The 15,510-nt window shown below is 45.2% G+C and overlaps 2 protein-coding genes across 3 annotated transcripts in view; both read right to left on the bottom strand.

Moving 5' to 3' along the window:
- Positions 1–6,715: 6,715 nt before the first annotated feature.
- LOC119363444 (protein translation factor SUI1 homolog) lies at positions 6,716–8,771 on the bottom strand. 2 transcript variants are annotated; one of them, XM_037628797.1, is made up of 5 exons: positions 8,613–8,771; positions 7,581–7,644; positions 7,280–7,491; positions 7,120–7,173; positions 6,716–7,029 (listed from the first exon to the last, which is right to left on the bottom strand). In XM_037628797.1, exons 2-5 carry the CDS (start codon positions 7,615–7,617, stop codon positions 6,985–6,987), a joined length of 348 nt encoding a protein of 115 aa, XP_037484694.1. In that variant the 5' UTR covers positions 7,618–7,644; positions 8,613–8,771; the 3' UTR covers positions 6,716–6,984. The 2 variants fall into 2 exon arrangements, with proteins under 2 accessions (XP_037484694.1, XP_037484693.1); XM_037628796.1 differs by having other exon boundaries at positions 7,581–7,656; positions 8,613–8,769.
- A 5,220-nt stretch (positions 8,772–13,991) lies between these two features.
- Positions 13,992–15,510, bottom strand: part of LOC119363441 (tyrosyl-DNA phosphodiesterase 1-like) — a 9,801-nt gene continuing 8,282 nt past the window's right edge. Inside the window, exons 13-16 of the mRNA XM_037628794.1 lie at positions 14,874–14,964; positions 14,639–14,716; positions 14,407–14,548; positions 13,992–14,339 (exon numbers count right to left, since the gene is read on the bottom strand). Of these exons, the coding sequence (XP_037484691.1) occupies positions 14,266–14,339; positions 14,407–14,548; positions 14,639–14,716; positions 14,874–14,964 (385 nt within the window). The 3' untranslated portion in view covers positions 13,992–14,265. The remainder of the gene's footprint in view (positions 14,340–14,406; positions 14,549–14,638; positions 14,717–14,873; positions 14,965–15,510) is intronic.

Below are 15,510 nucleotides of genomic sequence, written 5' to 3'. Positions count from 1 at the left end.
TTTCGGTCTCCGTGTTCCGAGGCCATGTCTGTACATGCTAGGCTCGTCAAGTTAACCCTAAGTGTTTCGCGTGTGTTCCGAGGCCATGTCTGTACATGCTAGGCTCGTCAACACCCGTTGTATTTGAACGTCTGAATAAAACACCCGATCATCACGTGATGTTTTGAAACAGCGAACTGTCGCAACGGTGCACAGTTAGAGGAGAACACTTCTTGAAATTGTTGTAAGGGATCATCTTATTTACTACCGTCGTTCTAAGCAAATAAGATGTATAAACATGATAAACATCACATGCAATCAAATAGTGACATGATATGGCCATCATCACTTTGCTCCTTTTGATCTCCATCTTCGGGGCTCCATGATCATCATCGTCACCGGCATGACACCATGATCTCCATCATCATGATCTCCATCATCGTGTCTTCATGAAGTTGCCTCGCCAACTATTACTTCTACTACTATGGCTAACGGTTAGCAATAAAGTAAAGTAATTACATGACGTTTAAGTTGACACGCAGGTCACAAATAAATAAAGACAACTCCTATGGCTCCTGCCGGTTGTCATACTCATCGACATGCAAGTCGTGATTCCTATTACAAGAACATGAGCAATCTCATACATCACATATATCATTCATCACATCTTTTTTGGCCATATCACATCACATAGCATACCCTGCAAAAACAAGTTAGACGTCCTCTAATTGTTGTTTGCATGTTTTACGTGGCTGCTATGGGTTTCTAGCAAGAACGTTTCTTACCTACGCATGAACCACAACGTGATATGCCAATTGCTATTTACCCTTCATAAGGACCCTTTTCATCGAATCCGATCCGACTAAAGTGGGAGAGACAGACACCCGCCAGCCACCTTATGCAACTAGTGCATGTTTGTCTGTGGAACCGGTCTCACGTAAGCGTACGTGTAAGGTTGGTCCGGGCCGCTTCATCCCCCGATGCCGCCGAATCAAGATAAGACTAGTAACGGCAAGCATATTGAACAATATCGACGCCCACAACTACTTTGTGTTCTACTCGTGCAAAGAATCTACGCAATAGACCTAGCTCATGATGCCACTGTAGGGGAACGTAGCAGAAATTCAAAATTTTCCTACGTATCACCAAGATCTATCTATGGAGAGACCAGCAACGAGTAGAAAGGAGAGTGCATCTACATACCCTTGTAGATCGCTAAGCGGAAGCGTTCAAGTGAACGGGGTTGATGGAGTCGTACTCGTCGTGATTCAGATCACCGATGATCCTAGTGCCGAACGGACGGCACCTCCGCGTTCAACACACGTACAGCTCGACGATGTCTCCCACGCCTTGATCCAGCAAGGAGAGAGGGAGAGGTTGAGGAAGACTCCATCCAGCAGCAGCACAACGGCGTGGTGGTGATGGAGGAGCGTGGCAATCCTGCAGGGCTTCGCCAAGCACCTACGGGAGAGGAGGAGGTGTCACGGGAGGGAGGGAGGCGCCAGGGGCTCAGGTATGGATGCCCTCCCTCCCCTCCACTATATATAGGGGCAGGGGAGAGGGGGGAGGCGCAGCCTTGCCCCCTCCTCCAAGGAAGGGGTGCGGCTAAGGAGGGGAGAGGAGTCCATCCTCCCCAAGGCACCTCGGAGGTGCCTTCCCCCTTTAGGACTCTTCCCTCCCCAAGTTTCCTTGCTCATGGGCCTCTTGGGGCTGGTGCCCTTGGCCCATGTAGGCCAAGGCGCACCCCCTACAGCCCATGTGGCCCCCCGGGGCAGGTGGCCCCACCCGGTGGGCCCCCGGGACCCTTCCGGTGGTCCCGGTACAATACCGATGACCCCGAAACTTGTCCCGATGGCCGAAACAGGACTTCCTATATATAAATCTTTACCTCCGGACCATTCCGGAACTCCTCGTGACGTCCGGGATCTCATCCGGGACTCCGAACAACATTCGGTAACCACATACAAGCTTCCTTTATAACCCTAGCGTCATCGAACCTTAAGTGTGTAGACCCTACGGGTTCGGGAGACATGTAGACATGACCGAGATGTTCTCCGGTCAATAACCAACAGCGGGATCTGGATACCCATGTTGGCTCCCACATGTTCCACGATGATCTCATCGGATGAACCACGATGTCAAGGACTCAATCGATCCCGTATACAATTCCCTTTGTCTAGCGGTATGGTACTTGCCCGAGATTCGATCGTCGGTATACCGATACCTTGTTCAATCTCGTTACCGGCAAGTCTCATTACTCGTTCCGTAACACATCATCCCGTGATCAACCCCTTGGTCACATTGTGCACATTATGATGATGTCATACCGAGTGGGCCCAGAGATACCTCTCCGTTTACACGGAGTGACAAAATCCCAATCTCGATTCGTGCCAACCCAACAGACACTTTCAGAGATACCCGTAGTGTACCTTTATAGCCACCCAGTTACGTTGTGACGTTTGGCACACCCAAAGCACTCCTACGGTATCCGGGAGTTGCACAATCTCATGGTCTAAGGAAATGATACTTGACATTAGAAAAGCTTTAGCATACGAACTACATGATCTTGTGCTAGGCTTAGGATTGGGTCTTGTCCATCACATCATTCTCCTAATGATGTGATCCCGTTATCAACGACATCCAATGTCCATGGTCAGGAAACCGTAACCATCTATTGATTAACGAGCTAGTCAACTAGAGGCTTACTAGGGACATGGTGTTGTCTATGTATCCACACATGTATCTGAGTTTCCTATCAATACAATTCTAGCATGGATAATAAACGATTATCATGAACAAGGAAATATAATAATAATCAATTTATTATTGCCTCTAGGGCATATTTCCAACACGTAATGCATCATTCCGTAACTAACTCATTAGCTACATTGCTTGCAAGGCTTATAGTGATGTGCATTACCGAGAGGGCCCAGAGATACCTCTCCGACAATCGAAGTGACAAAACCTAATCTCGAAATATGCCAACCCAACATGTACCTTTGGAGACACCTGTAGAGCTCCTTTATAATCACCCAGTTACGTTGTGATGTTTGGTAGCACGCAAAGTGTTCCTCCGGTAAACGGGAGTTGCATAATCTCATAGTTACAGGAACATGTATAAGTCATGAAGAAAGCAATAGCAACATACTAAACGATCAAGTGCTAGGCTAACGGAATGGGTCAAGTCAATCACATCATTCTCCTAATGATGTGATCCCGTTAATCAAATGAAAACTCTTTTATCCATGGCTAGGAAACATAACCATCTTTGATAAACGAGCTAGTCAAGTAGAGGCATACTAGTGACACTATGTCTGTCTATGTATTCACACATGTATTATGTTTCCGGTTAATACAATTCTAGCATGAATAATAAACATTTATCATGATATAAGGAAATAAATAATAACTTTATTATTGCCTCTAGGGCATATTTCCTTCAAAACTTTCTTCGTGATCCAACTGATCTAGTACCGAACGTACGACACCTCCGCGTTTAGCACATGTTTAGCTCGGGGACGTCCTCCGCCTTCTTGATCTAGCAAGACGGCGAGGTAGTAGATGAGTTCCGTCAGCACAACAGCGTGGTGGCGGTGATGGTGAAGTGATCTGCCCACGGCTTCGCCTAAGCACTACGAAAATATGACCGAGGGTGTAAACGATGAAGGGGGGGCGCCGCACACGGCTAACAATTGATCTGGTGTGTGCTAGGCGCCCCCTCCCACATATATATAGGTGGGAGGGAGGGAGGAGCAGGAAAAGGAGGCGCCCAAGTAGGAGGAATCCTACTTGGGGTCCCTCCCAAGCTGCGCCCCCCTTTCCTTATTTGGAGTGCGGGGAAAGGCAGGGGAGGGTGCCCCTCCCCTTTTACTTTCTCCCATGAGAGCGAAAGGTGGGTGGGGCTATCCCTCCCCCTTTTCCTTCCCTAGAGCTGGCCAAACAAGGGAGGGGGCACACCAGCCCCCTTGTGGGCTGGTCTGTCCCCTCCTTTGGCTCATAAGGCCCATAACTTGTCGGGAGTGCCCGGAACCCCTTCCAGTGACCCGATTCATTCCCGGTACGTCCCGAAACACTTCCGATGTCCAAATACCATTGTCCTATATATGAATCTTTACCTCTTGACCATTTTGAGACTCCTCGTCATGTCCGTGATCTCATCCAGTCACCAAAATACATAACTCATATAACACTATATCTTCAACGAACGTTAAGCGTGCGGACCCTACGGGTTCGAGAACTATGTAGAGACATGACCGAGACACCTCCGGTCAATAATCAATAGCGGAACCTGGATGCCCATATTGGCTCCTACATATTCTACGAAGATCTTTATCCGTCGAACTGTTATGACAACATACGTAATTCCCTTTGTCCATCGGTATGTTACTTGCCCGAGATTTGATCGTCGGTATCTTCATACCTAGTTCAATCTCGTTACCGGCAAGTCTCTTTACTCGTTCCGTAATACATCACCTTGTGACTAACTCCTTAGTCATTTTCTTGCAAGCTTATGATGTGTACTACCGAGAGGGCCCAGAGATACCTCTCCGATACTCGGAGCGACAAATCCTAATCTCGATCTATGCCAACTCAACAAACACCTTTGGAAATTCTGTGCATCTTTATGATCATCCAATTACGTTGTGACGTTTGATAGCACACAAGGTATTCCTCCGGTATCCAGGAGTTGCATAATCTCATAGTCGAAGGAATATGTATTTGACATGAAGAAAGCAATAGCAATAAACTGAACGATCATTATGCTAAGCTAACGGATGGGTCTTGATCTAATGATGTGACACCGTTATCAAATGACAACACATGTCTATGGTTAGGAAACCTTAACCATCTTTGATCAACGAGCTAGTCTAGTAGAGGCTTACTAGGGACACGGTATTTGTTTATGTATTCACACATGTATTTAAGTTTCCGATCAATATAATTCTTGCATGAATAATAAAATAATATAAAATAATAACTTTATTATTGCCTCTAGGGCATATTTCCTTCATCTCCTACCTAATTCAGTAATGTTTTAGGTATAGAAATTTTCAGTAAAAAATAGCAATAGAAGAATAGAAAATATAAAAACTAGTAATAGAATAGAATAGAAAATATTAAAACTAGTACTCCCATACGACTGGGTGTACGTGCCCTGCTGTGTGTTCGTGTTGGACTGGGTGTATGTGCCCGACTGTGTGGACTCCGAGTCATCCACTTGCCCATCCTCGTAGCAGCCTCGGCTTCCGCCTCCGTCATGGATCATGTCAAACATCTGTAGGTCCGCGTCGTCCTATGTCTGCTCGCCCGCTTGAGGCATACTGGCGAACAGCGTGCGGGCACCGAGTTGCTCCACCCCCGGCGTCCGCGACCGAACAAGGTACGATGATGCAAACTCCGAGAAAAGTAGCAGCACTGTGTTGACGTCGATAATGTAAGGACAGATGTCGGGAACTGCCTACTGAGCTGTTGTGCAGCGTAGATTATGGAGCCTTGTATTGCTTCAACCAAAACGACCTCTGCACGGACGACAATGGCAGCGGCGCCCCCGTCCTTGGCCCCACCCTGCACCACAACCGCCCCTGCATGTCCCTGCCACGACCACCACCTCCGCTAGCCTTCTGCTTCTCGAGTGGCGCCACCTTTGCCTTCTGAGCCGGCGATCTTGCCGTGTCACCGAGTTGATCTTGTGGGCGGTCACCTTCACCGGATCCTCGACCACTGTCTCCAGCAGCTTTTTGTACGGATCCTCCATGTTGCGGTGGCTGTGAAAAAGGGCGGGAATTGGGATGAAGAGCAGTGTGATGGAAGAGGATCGGGTTGACAAAGAGAGATTTTGCCGTGAAAATAGTGCCGCCAACTCCAAATGCATGGGCTCAGCCTCAGTTTTTGGTGGGCTGGGGGTGTCAACAAGGAAGAATGATTTTATCGGTATCGATGAGAAAGTGATTTTGTCGTTGGTAAAAATATTAACTCCTCAATTTTTTAGGTGAAGTGTTTTTTCCTTCTTCCAACGTTGACTTCCAAAACGAACACGGTATCTGTCCGGACAGTGATACGGGAACCGGTCATCCAATCGCATCCCGTCGTCCAGGTCAGACCAATATGAAATTCAAATGCATATCACCCTGTAGCAACCGATCACAACCAAAACGAGACCGATGTTTATAGTTTTACTCCCTCCGTTCGGAATTACTTGTCTCGAAAATGGATGTATCTAGAACTAAATTACGTCTAGATACATCCATTTTTGCGACAAGTAATTCCGAACAGAGGGAGTAGATGTCTGATCACAAAAATATCTCGGTCCGGCAGTCCCTGCAAAACATGCCTTGCTGGACCAGCTATCCAAAAATGTTTGATGCCCTCCGTGGATCAAAAGTGCATCAACGGTCAATGAGTGGTCTGACGTAAGATAGGAAGCGCTTCCCTGTTTTTAGAGAGCAGCACAGTGCAGAATAAAGCTAAACCGTACCTCAAACAGTAATGAGATCCAAGCCATTCGCAGCTTGGAGTAGCCGCAGCACCACTGCACCAGGCACTGGTTTCAGCTGCGGTCGTAAATTGCCATTAATGAGGCTACAGTATTCAGTAGACCCAGAAGAACCAAGTGCAACTGGGTCCAGAAGAATTGGTGCATGTCAAGCAGGCAACTTAATTCAGTCATCAAGCAGATACGGTTCAAAACTAGATGTATCGACACCGGCTGGAACAGCGAATGTCAAACCAAAATGGATGATACGAAGGATACCACGCTTAACAAAGCATATATTATTCAACCTTGATGGGAGAGGGTAACAAGCCATCTAAAGATGGTGCTCCTTACAAAGTTTCAACACAACGGTAACAAGCATACACGCAGAGAGGTGGGCTATGCTAGATTTTCTGTATACTCAGAGCGCGCAAGCTGGTAACGCCTGCTAGCGCTAGCACACAACTAAATATACTGCACCACCAATATATAGCTGCTTTGCATGTAGACTCTGATACGGAGCTGGCAGTTGCTCAGAAACCATGAATCTTGATGTGTTCCTTCTTCACAATGCCGGCCTGCGTCAGACACATATCATATTAGACATCTTCATCCATGTTTGTGAACTGCAACCATACCGAGCATAAGATGAAGAGAAAGATGTTTACCTGGACAAGGAAGTTTGAGACGTTCTTCCTCTGATCACCCTGGAGTTGAATGACCTGGAGTGGAAAAGAGCAGCAATGATCAGGACAACTAGCTTGCATGAGAAAATTGCGAAACAAATGGACATGATAAAGGACGAGTTTGCTTGTTGTTTCAACACACCTGTCCAAGTTCTGTGTCCTGGACAACTGTACCATTGCAGCAAAACTCTTTCTTGAGGTCTTTGAGGATCTTGCTGTAGCTGAACTCCTTCTTCAGACCCTGGACAGTGGTCAGGCTCTTGCGACCATTACGCTGCTGGATGCGTACATGAACGTAGTCTTTTGATCCGGCAGCTGCACCAGCGTCCCCAGCATTCGCCTCGGCAAAGGGGTCTGTATGTAGAAGCAAAATAAATAAGCAGGACACTCCAAACAATGCAAGCAATTTCAATGATAATTGGGATGGAAAACAACAGGCATACCAAAGGCAGTTGGGATCTGAACGTCAAGATCAGACATGAAATCTCCTGCTGAGACTGGCAAAAGCTGCACCAAGAACTGTACACAGTAAGAAAATGAATCATTAGGGCATGCAGTATAGAGAGGTGAATGACAGCTTCGAAATTTCTCATTTGTACAACCAAGCAGGCCATGGCTTTGACCACTGACTAAATAATTTGCATCAGAGGTACTTATTTCATACAGTTAAATTAAAGAAAGATAAAATCAAGATATCAGAGAGGTATTTCTATACCGAAACCAAGGAACAACAGTCAAAGCCAAACTGATGACAACACACTTACACCACAAGCAATCATCACTGTTCCAATTGGACCTAAATGATTATGGAGGAACTATTTCACAAAACTAGTGGAGCAACCTGCACGATTCGTGCGGCGAGCTTGATGTCTTCTACCATTCTTTACAGTTTGTTTAATGTTTATACATGTGATTTTTATCATCCTTTATGATCGTTGTTTTCTTCAAATTTTCTTAGGTAGTCCGGAGTCCGGACTGGAATTTCCTAAAAAGAGGTTTTCTTTCAACTTCAAGATCACAGCATGTCTTAATATGTACAGGCAAGTGCAGTGCTGGTCTCAAACATAATTTTGTTGTCCTGACAAATTTATCCCCTTCGCTCAAAAAGTTTTTTTTTCTTCGAAATGAAAATAGATGTATAGAGCTAATCATACTATGTTTGTACAGAAAAATAGCATCAGGATTGGAATCCCTAACCTTCTTTAAAAAGTGTATCATAGATATCGCAATCAATACCCGATTGTACAGTACATATAAGAACAGACGACCTTATCAATACGGGTCCAAAGAGAATGAGATCCAAGAATACCTACACGGATCGACCCTAAACGGCCTCAGAAAGAACCATGGAAGACGAACAGGATCGCAAGTCAAGATGAATCCATTATCATACAGATCCTCTCCATAGAAGGGGACCCTAATACATAACAACAACAGACCATAGAGATCAACCAAGAATCAGAGCAGGGGCATACCCTGGGAGGCGGTCGAGGAGGAAGAGATCAACCAAGATCTTTCCCGGGAGGATTTGGATCGCGGAGAGGCGCTGGTAGTGAGTCCTTGGTGTTCTTCCTCCTCTTTGGGTTTGATGCCTCCTATATAAAGACGAGGGAAGGAGGGGAATTTATAGACGGGCGGAGGAGGACGCCTCTGGGTTTCTTGCCCCCCTTTTCCTCTCCTCTCCTCTCGCCTCTTTTGGCCGCAATGCCTGCCCTTCTCCACCGTCAGTTGGCTGATTATTATTCGGGTTAGTTACTTTGTGGCAACCACTTTGTCGATGTTTGTGTGCCGAAGGTCGGAAATGGAGCACGAGGAAAACACCTGGTTGTTCTAAAACGGGCCAGAGAGTGTTGCTGCTTGCTTTCAACACTCCGAAATCAATTTGGTACAGTACTAAACTCAAAAACCCATTAATCAAAAAAAGGTGCACTTTTCAAAATTCAATCTAATTTCACGCTGGTCATGCTAGTGTAGGAGGGCACATGTGCCTTGCACTTATTCGACCGTGTAGGAGGGCCCCCCTTCCTAAGCCATCGAGGCAACCACGCTGCCCTCCTACACGGTAGGATAAGTGCAAGGCACATGTGCCCAAGAAAATGGGACGAGTCTACGTAGCGGCCGGTTGCTCGCTGGCATGCGCGAGCGGCCGGCCTAAAATAGAAATTCTTTTATCCGCTAGCGTCTGCTCTGCATAGACATGCATGTGTGTAATTTTTGTCCGCTAGCGCATGTATCTTTTAGCATTTAATACATTCACATCGGTCACAATCAGTTGGAAAAAACAGATCACATATGCATTTGTTTCGGTTTTCAAATTTTTAAAAAGCTATATCTTTCAAACCGCGCATCGGAATTAAGATCCGTTTTCACCGCTGGAATCCTCGCAACGTGCTCTTCAAAACTATATCCCGCATGGGGATGTTTCGACGAACTAGTCTTCCTGCCAACTAAACATCAATGTGTGTGCAACTAGACTAGATTGCCGCGCCAACTGAGCATATGTGTGTGTGCCAAAAAAGTCCTGCCAACTAAACATCAATGTGTGTGCAACTAGACTAGATTGCCACGTCAACTGACCATATGTGTGTGCAACTAGTGTCCTGCCAACTAAACATCAGTGTGTGTGCAACTAGACTAAATTAGAAGCCAACTAAGCATATGCGTGTGCAATTAGTCTTTCTGCCAACTAAACATCAATGTGTGTGCAACTAGACTACATTACAAGCCAACTAAATATCAATCTATGTGCAACTAGACTACATTACAAGCCAACTAAATATCAATGTGTGTGCGACTAGACTACATTACAAGAGGAGGTTGCACATCGACTTTCGTCGAGGCAATAGACTAGTTGCACATCAAAGTTGTCGTGGTTGCTAGGTTGTAACCTCATACGAAGGCGCAACTCCAAACATTAGTTTTGAAAAAAAGTTGCACGATGTAGTAATAAAGTTGCACAATGTAGTAATAGAGTTGCACTATATAGCTCCAAAGTTGGCATCGAAAAAAATTCGTCAAAATATACCCATGCGAGATCTAGTTTCAAAGATCTCGTCGCGAGGATTTCAATGGTGAAAACAGATTTGAATTCCGACGCGCGGTTTGAAAGATATAGCTTTTTAAATTTTTAAAAACCCGAAATAAATGCAGATGGATCTGTCTTTCTTAAACTAAAGGAGCAGTGTGAACGTATTTAATGCCACGCCTACATGCACTAGCAGACAAATAAATTACCACATGCATGCGCTGTGAGAGCCGGCCGCTCGGTTCGACCAAAAAATGCGCGGCCACTTTTTAGATTTCAGGAAGAAAATGCGACTCGCAGATAATCCCGACCACACACGACCGACATCCTGCGCCGGTGGCATTTCACGCCGGCCTGGACGCGGTCTACCGGCTATTAAAAACCAATTTTTTTAACAGAGAAAAAAAAACCAATTAATCCAACAGCAATGCAAATCGCGTCAATTATCCCTCGGATCGGGGAACCGATCTCTAGGGGGGCCCGACGACGAGGCAACCAATCTCTCTAGACCGTCGCCTCGTCCCGCACGGACCTGATTCGAGATTCGTGACGGGAACGCGTCCCGTCCCGTGGGCGACCGCCACGCGGGGCCGACCCGCGTGCGGACCCCTCTGCCAGCGACCCGTCCCCGCCGGAGTACAAAAGGCTTCACGCCACGCGCCGTCGCTGCGCATCGTGTTCCCCCGCGGGGTTGGCGTGGGGCGGACGCGCTGGGAGTGGGGACGGACGGACGGACGCGACAGGGACGCGGGGGCGCGCACCCCACGGCGTACGCACGTCGCCTTTCTCGTCTCGGCGTCTGGTTGGGTAGCACCGCGTAGTTGCGTCCGGCCCCCGGAAGCAAAAGTGAGCACGCACCGGCCGGCGCGCTGCTGCATGCGGACCCCGTGTGTGGGCGGCCGACTGACGAAGTGACGAGGCAGAATGCGCGTGGTGGTGGTGCCGCGCGGCGAAGGGACGGGATTCCCGTGAAATGCTGGCCGGACGGACCACGCGGCACGGTGGGCGTCGTTGGCTGGACCTGGGTGTTGCTGTGCTGGTGCTGTACTTTGCACACGACCGTCTACAGCTGCGGCGGGCCTGCGGCTGAGGCGGATGGATGCTGCCGACCCAACCATGCGCGGAACCTGTGCGTCGGCGCTGAGGGAGGGGTGTTTGTTCTTGTAAATGGTTTATTAACCGCACCGACGATATTCCAGATGCTCTCGCTCAATGATTGCGTGCGGTGGTCGTGGTAAATCTAGGGAATAAATTCCAAGACCAGGCCATGCCTCACGCCAAAGTAAGCACGCATCACATCTAGCTATGCGATTTGATCTTCGCCTTTGCTAACCTAAAGAGACGACATTGCTTATTTATTACTCCTTCTGTAAAGAAATATAAGAGTCTTTAGATCACTACGCTCTTATATTTCTTCACGGAGGAAGTACTTGTGTTCTTCGCTAAATGTTCACTGAATAAAAATACCCCAATAGCTGGCATACGTCAATCAAGATGTTGTCTCCGGCGCATGATTCGGCTCTGGGAGGAACTCTTCAGTGAACGTTTCACCCTTTGCCTCGAGCGTCCGTTGTGGTGAGGTCCAGGTCGATCCCCGGTTGGCCCAGTTAATTGTTCTTTTCTAACTGTCCCAAACATCCCTAAAAAAATGCCCCGAACAAAAAATATCTTATAAAAAAGGTTGAGGAACATAAATTTACTATTGCGCTATACTTTACAAAGGGGTCATTTCTCTAAATTTATAAATGGTATAATCAAAATAAATGTGATGTGTTTATCTAGATTTTATCATGTCATGGTCTACATAATAAAAACTTCATGGTATAAAAAAACAAATTACCATGTTACGTACAATAAAATTACCATGGCCCAACTAATAAATTTCCCATGGTCTAAGTGAAAAAATTGCTATCGTCTAACTGAAAAAATTGACATGGTCTAAATAATGAAATTGTCATGCTACCTACAAAAAACTACCATGGTCTAATAAATAATTATAATGCCATGATACTTACAATAGTACTATCATGGTGTAATTAATAAAAATGTCATGTTCTAAAAAAATGAAATTGCCACGCTACCTATAATAAAATTGCATATGCATGTAAAGTTTAGAAATGTTCTCCTCTAAAGAACATGGCAACTTTCAGGCTTTGTAATGGGAACATGGCAAAAATTGTAAAAATGCACATGGCAAGTTTAGAAAAATTGTTCTCTAAAGAACATGACAACTTCTGGGATTTGTAGTGGGCACATGACCAAAAATTAGGGATTTTTGTTTTTTAATGTGGATTTTTCTGGATTTTTTTCCACATTTCAAATGAAAAATTGAATTCAAAACATTTATGCTTCAAACAATATAGCAAAGTTTAACCACATATGTTCACAGCCCGCTTCCAGCTCAAGTGGTCAGCCAACCCGTCCTTCCTTCATGATGTCTTGAGTTCGAGTCACCCTTCACACACTCTCAACTAGATAGTATTTCTAAAAAAAGTAATCTATTATGTAGTCTGCTATCTCCAAACAAGGTGAATACAAGCACGCATGCAAAAACATTGAAAAGGGTCAAGAGGTAACACATTTCGCCAAATTTTTTGTATTAAACCTGCCAAAAGAAGCAACGGAGAAAGGACTTCTCGGGTATCCTACAAATGTCATCGTCATTGTTGATCGACATCAGACTCAAAGGAGAGCCATAGCTCGGAAGGGCATTGCATGTCAATGAATAAGCGTGTCGGCGACAAAGCATTTGTCGTTGTGGTGTGTCGATCGGGGATCGCCCCAACCCCTCAAGCTACCAGAGCAGACGAGGGAGGAGGCATGTACTGGCAGGCGGCACACACGAAGGAAGGTGGTAGCGGTTTCCCTTTTCCCATCGCGCCACCTCTCTAATGTCGTTGGAAGCAAAGCGGTTGCACTATCCTTTATGCTAAAAGTGTAGACTACAATTGTTGTTTAACCCGTTTTGATCTGTATATGTGTTTTAATTTTTATTTCTGCATATAAATTCATCAGGTAAAAAACCAATATTCATGCAAACATCAATACTAAAGTTCAAAATGATAATGAAATGTTGGAATAGTCTATATCCCTTTAAACCTGACCTTGTCAATATTAAGGGTCTCTTTAATTCATAGGATTTTCAAAACGCAGGAATAGGAAAAACGTGGGATTGAGGTGGCATGTCAACTTGAATCCTACATGATTGTATGAGCGTTTGATTATGCAACGTAGGATTCTTTCAAAGAGGTTTGAGTGGATGAAAATTCCCTATGAAATCTAGTGCAAACGAATCCTATGAAAAAATTCCTATGGTTTACAATCCTACGAATCAAACAACCCACAAAGAAAAAAAATCCTAAGGATTAGAATCCTTCAAAATTCATTTGAGAATCCTTTGAATCAAAGAAGCCCTAAAGTATCATCATATTTCAACCTTTCATCTATATATTGTCCTTCAAAAGCAAAATAATTATTTTCTTTTATTTGTGTTTTGCAGAGTCATGTTCTCAAGTTTTCAGTTTGTAAGTACACATTTCATGCATCTACGGTTTCCCTTTACATACAAGTGTTGCTCCGATCCAATGGAATCATAGAATGACCAGTGGACCAAACCAGTGGTTGATTCTACTACTTCCACGATGGGACAACGTGCTCAGCAAACGAAAAAGGAAAGCGAGAATCGAGTTGGACGCATTGTAAACTTTGCAAGGCAATCGCCAGTGAAACCCGACCTCAGGTCCAACCTATGCGTTGCCATTCCCTTATTTAATCATGGTCGAGTAGTACGACGTTTAGCACGGCGTAGAACAGATGCAAACAATGACGATGCATAAACATCACATCAGCAAAGCCGTAAATAACTTCAGTGCAAGTTCCAATAAGCTGAAAATATCAACGTTCCAAATAATTCTGTTAACCAAATGTTCGTTCCATTGCTTCTGCTTTCTCCGACAGTTGGCCGAGAGCGAGAGGCCTAGAAACAGGATGCACGAGCAATCAGGTCCTATCAACCGATGATTCCACCAGTGATCAATCAACATACTCCAGGTTCGCGTGGACCTGAACACGCTTAATAATCATAGGCACGCAGCTTAGCTAAGCTAGCCATGGCGTGGCCAGACTGAACCATACACATCCTTCTTCGTGTACCTCCGATCCCACGACCATGGGACATCTGAAAGTAAAACAACATTTCAGGTTTTACGGACAAAAGTACGGCAACCATTATGACATCGGCTAACCTTCCGGGCCGTAGAGTTGTGGAGGGAGTTGATATGGCACTGGCAATCTCACAACTTCTGCAGATGGATCCTTTTCTTCATCGCCTTTCCAGCAAAGTGTCACCAGCTTGGTCTTGATGTTCTTACCAAGGGCAAGTTTATCCTGGGTATACATGAGAGGAATAAAGGATGATCAGATGAACAGATTTGCATAGCAATAATACTCGAATGATAAGGAAAGATTTGCTGTTACCAGGTTTGAGCGGCTCTTCTCTGTGCATGAAAATTGTGGAACAGACTGGAGAGTTTTGGGCAAGAACAATACACCTAACTGAAAAGAGGCCAAATGACAAGGTATAAAGTCATGTCCCTGCTCTATTAGTCAACTAACACTGAATGCTTCAGATGCGTAGTGCTTCTTATTTTAGTTCTGTAATCTAGTGCGTCCAGAAAATCATAGAAATGCAGCAAGCATCACAATTGGGTACCTCATATGATCGTATCATCAGCTGTGAATTGTTCTTCTGCAGTGCTCCCCAAGCAGCTTTGCTTAAATTTGATGAGGTAAGCAGAAACCATCTGTGGGGATAGAGAGATTTTAGCTAAGTAAAAACGTTTTAGCCCCCTCTACTTTCATCAGAGTCCAGATTACCCTACAAATTCAGCTATTTAACCGGCTCAACTTTGAGAATCAGTACAAATCACCTACCCTATGGATCTTGTTGCTGTCCTAGCTACTTATGTGGCATCCCCGTCAATGTATTAAAGTACTCCCTCTGTCCCATAATATAAGAACCTTTTTGACACTAGTGTAGTGTCAAAAACGTTTTTATATTATGGGACGGAGGGAGTAGAAGCCAATAGAGAGGAGAGAAGAGGAAGATAAGTGGTTTTCAAGTTACCGTGGGCAGCTCTGGAGAAGCTGCAACCCAAAAGAACTGGCCATTTGTAAGGTTACTTGTTGACATGACTCAAAATCTTTCTGACAAGGTGAATCTAGCTAAGTCAAATGTCATGTAACAAAAACTGTTACCATTACTATCGGTGCTGTGAAAATCGAACTGATTTCAAAGTTGACAGTGTTGAATAACCAGTTTCATAGTAGATGATCTAAGTTGGACTTTC

Source organism: Triticum dicoccoides, chromosome 2B (assembly GCF_002162155.2).
Source record: "Triticum dicoccoides isolate Atlit2015 ecotype Zavitan chromosome 2B, WEW_v2.0, whole genome shotgun sequence".
Lineage (NCBI taxonomy): Eukaryota > Viridiplantae > Streptophyta > Magnoliopsida > Poales > Poaceae > Triticum > Triticum dicoccoides.
Note: the sequence above shows the minus strand (reverse complement) of the source record. Positions and strands in the feature narration are given on the sequence as shown.

Coding starts and splice junctions, on each gene's coding strand:
- LOC119363444 (XM_037628797.1), bottom strand. CDS start 7,617: ATGTCTGATCTTGACGTTCAGATCCCAACTGCCTTTG. Junction 7,492..7,580: donor TCAGATCCCAACTGCCTTTG/GTATGCCTGTTG, acceptor TTCTACATACAG/ACCCCTTTGCCGAGGCGAAT. Junction 7,030..7,119: donor TCTCAAACTTCCTTGTCCAG/GTAAACATCTTT, acceptor TGTCTGACGCAG/GCCGGCATTGTGAAGAAGGA.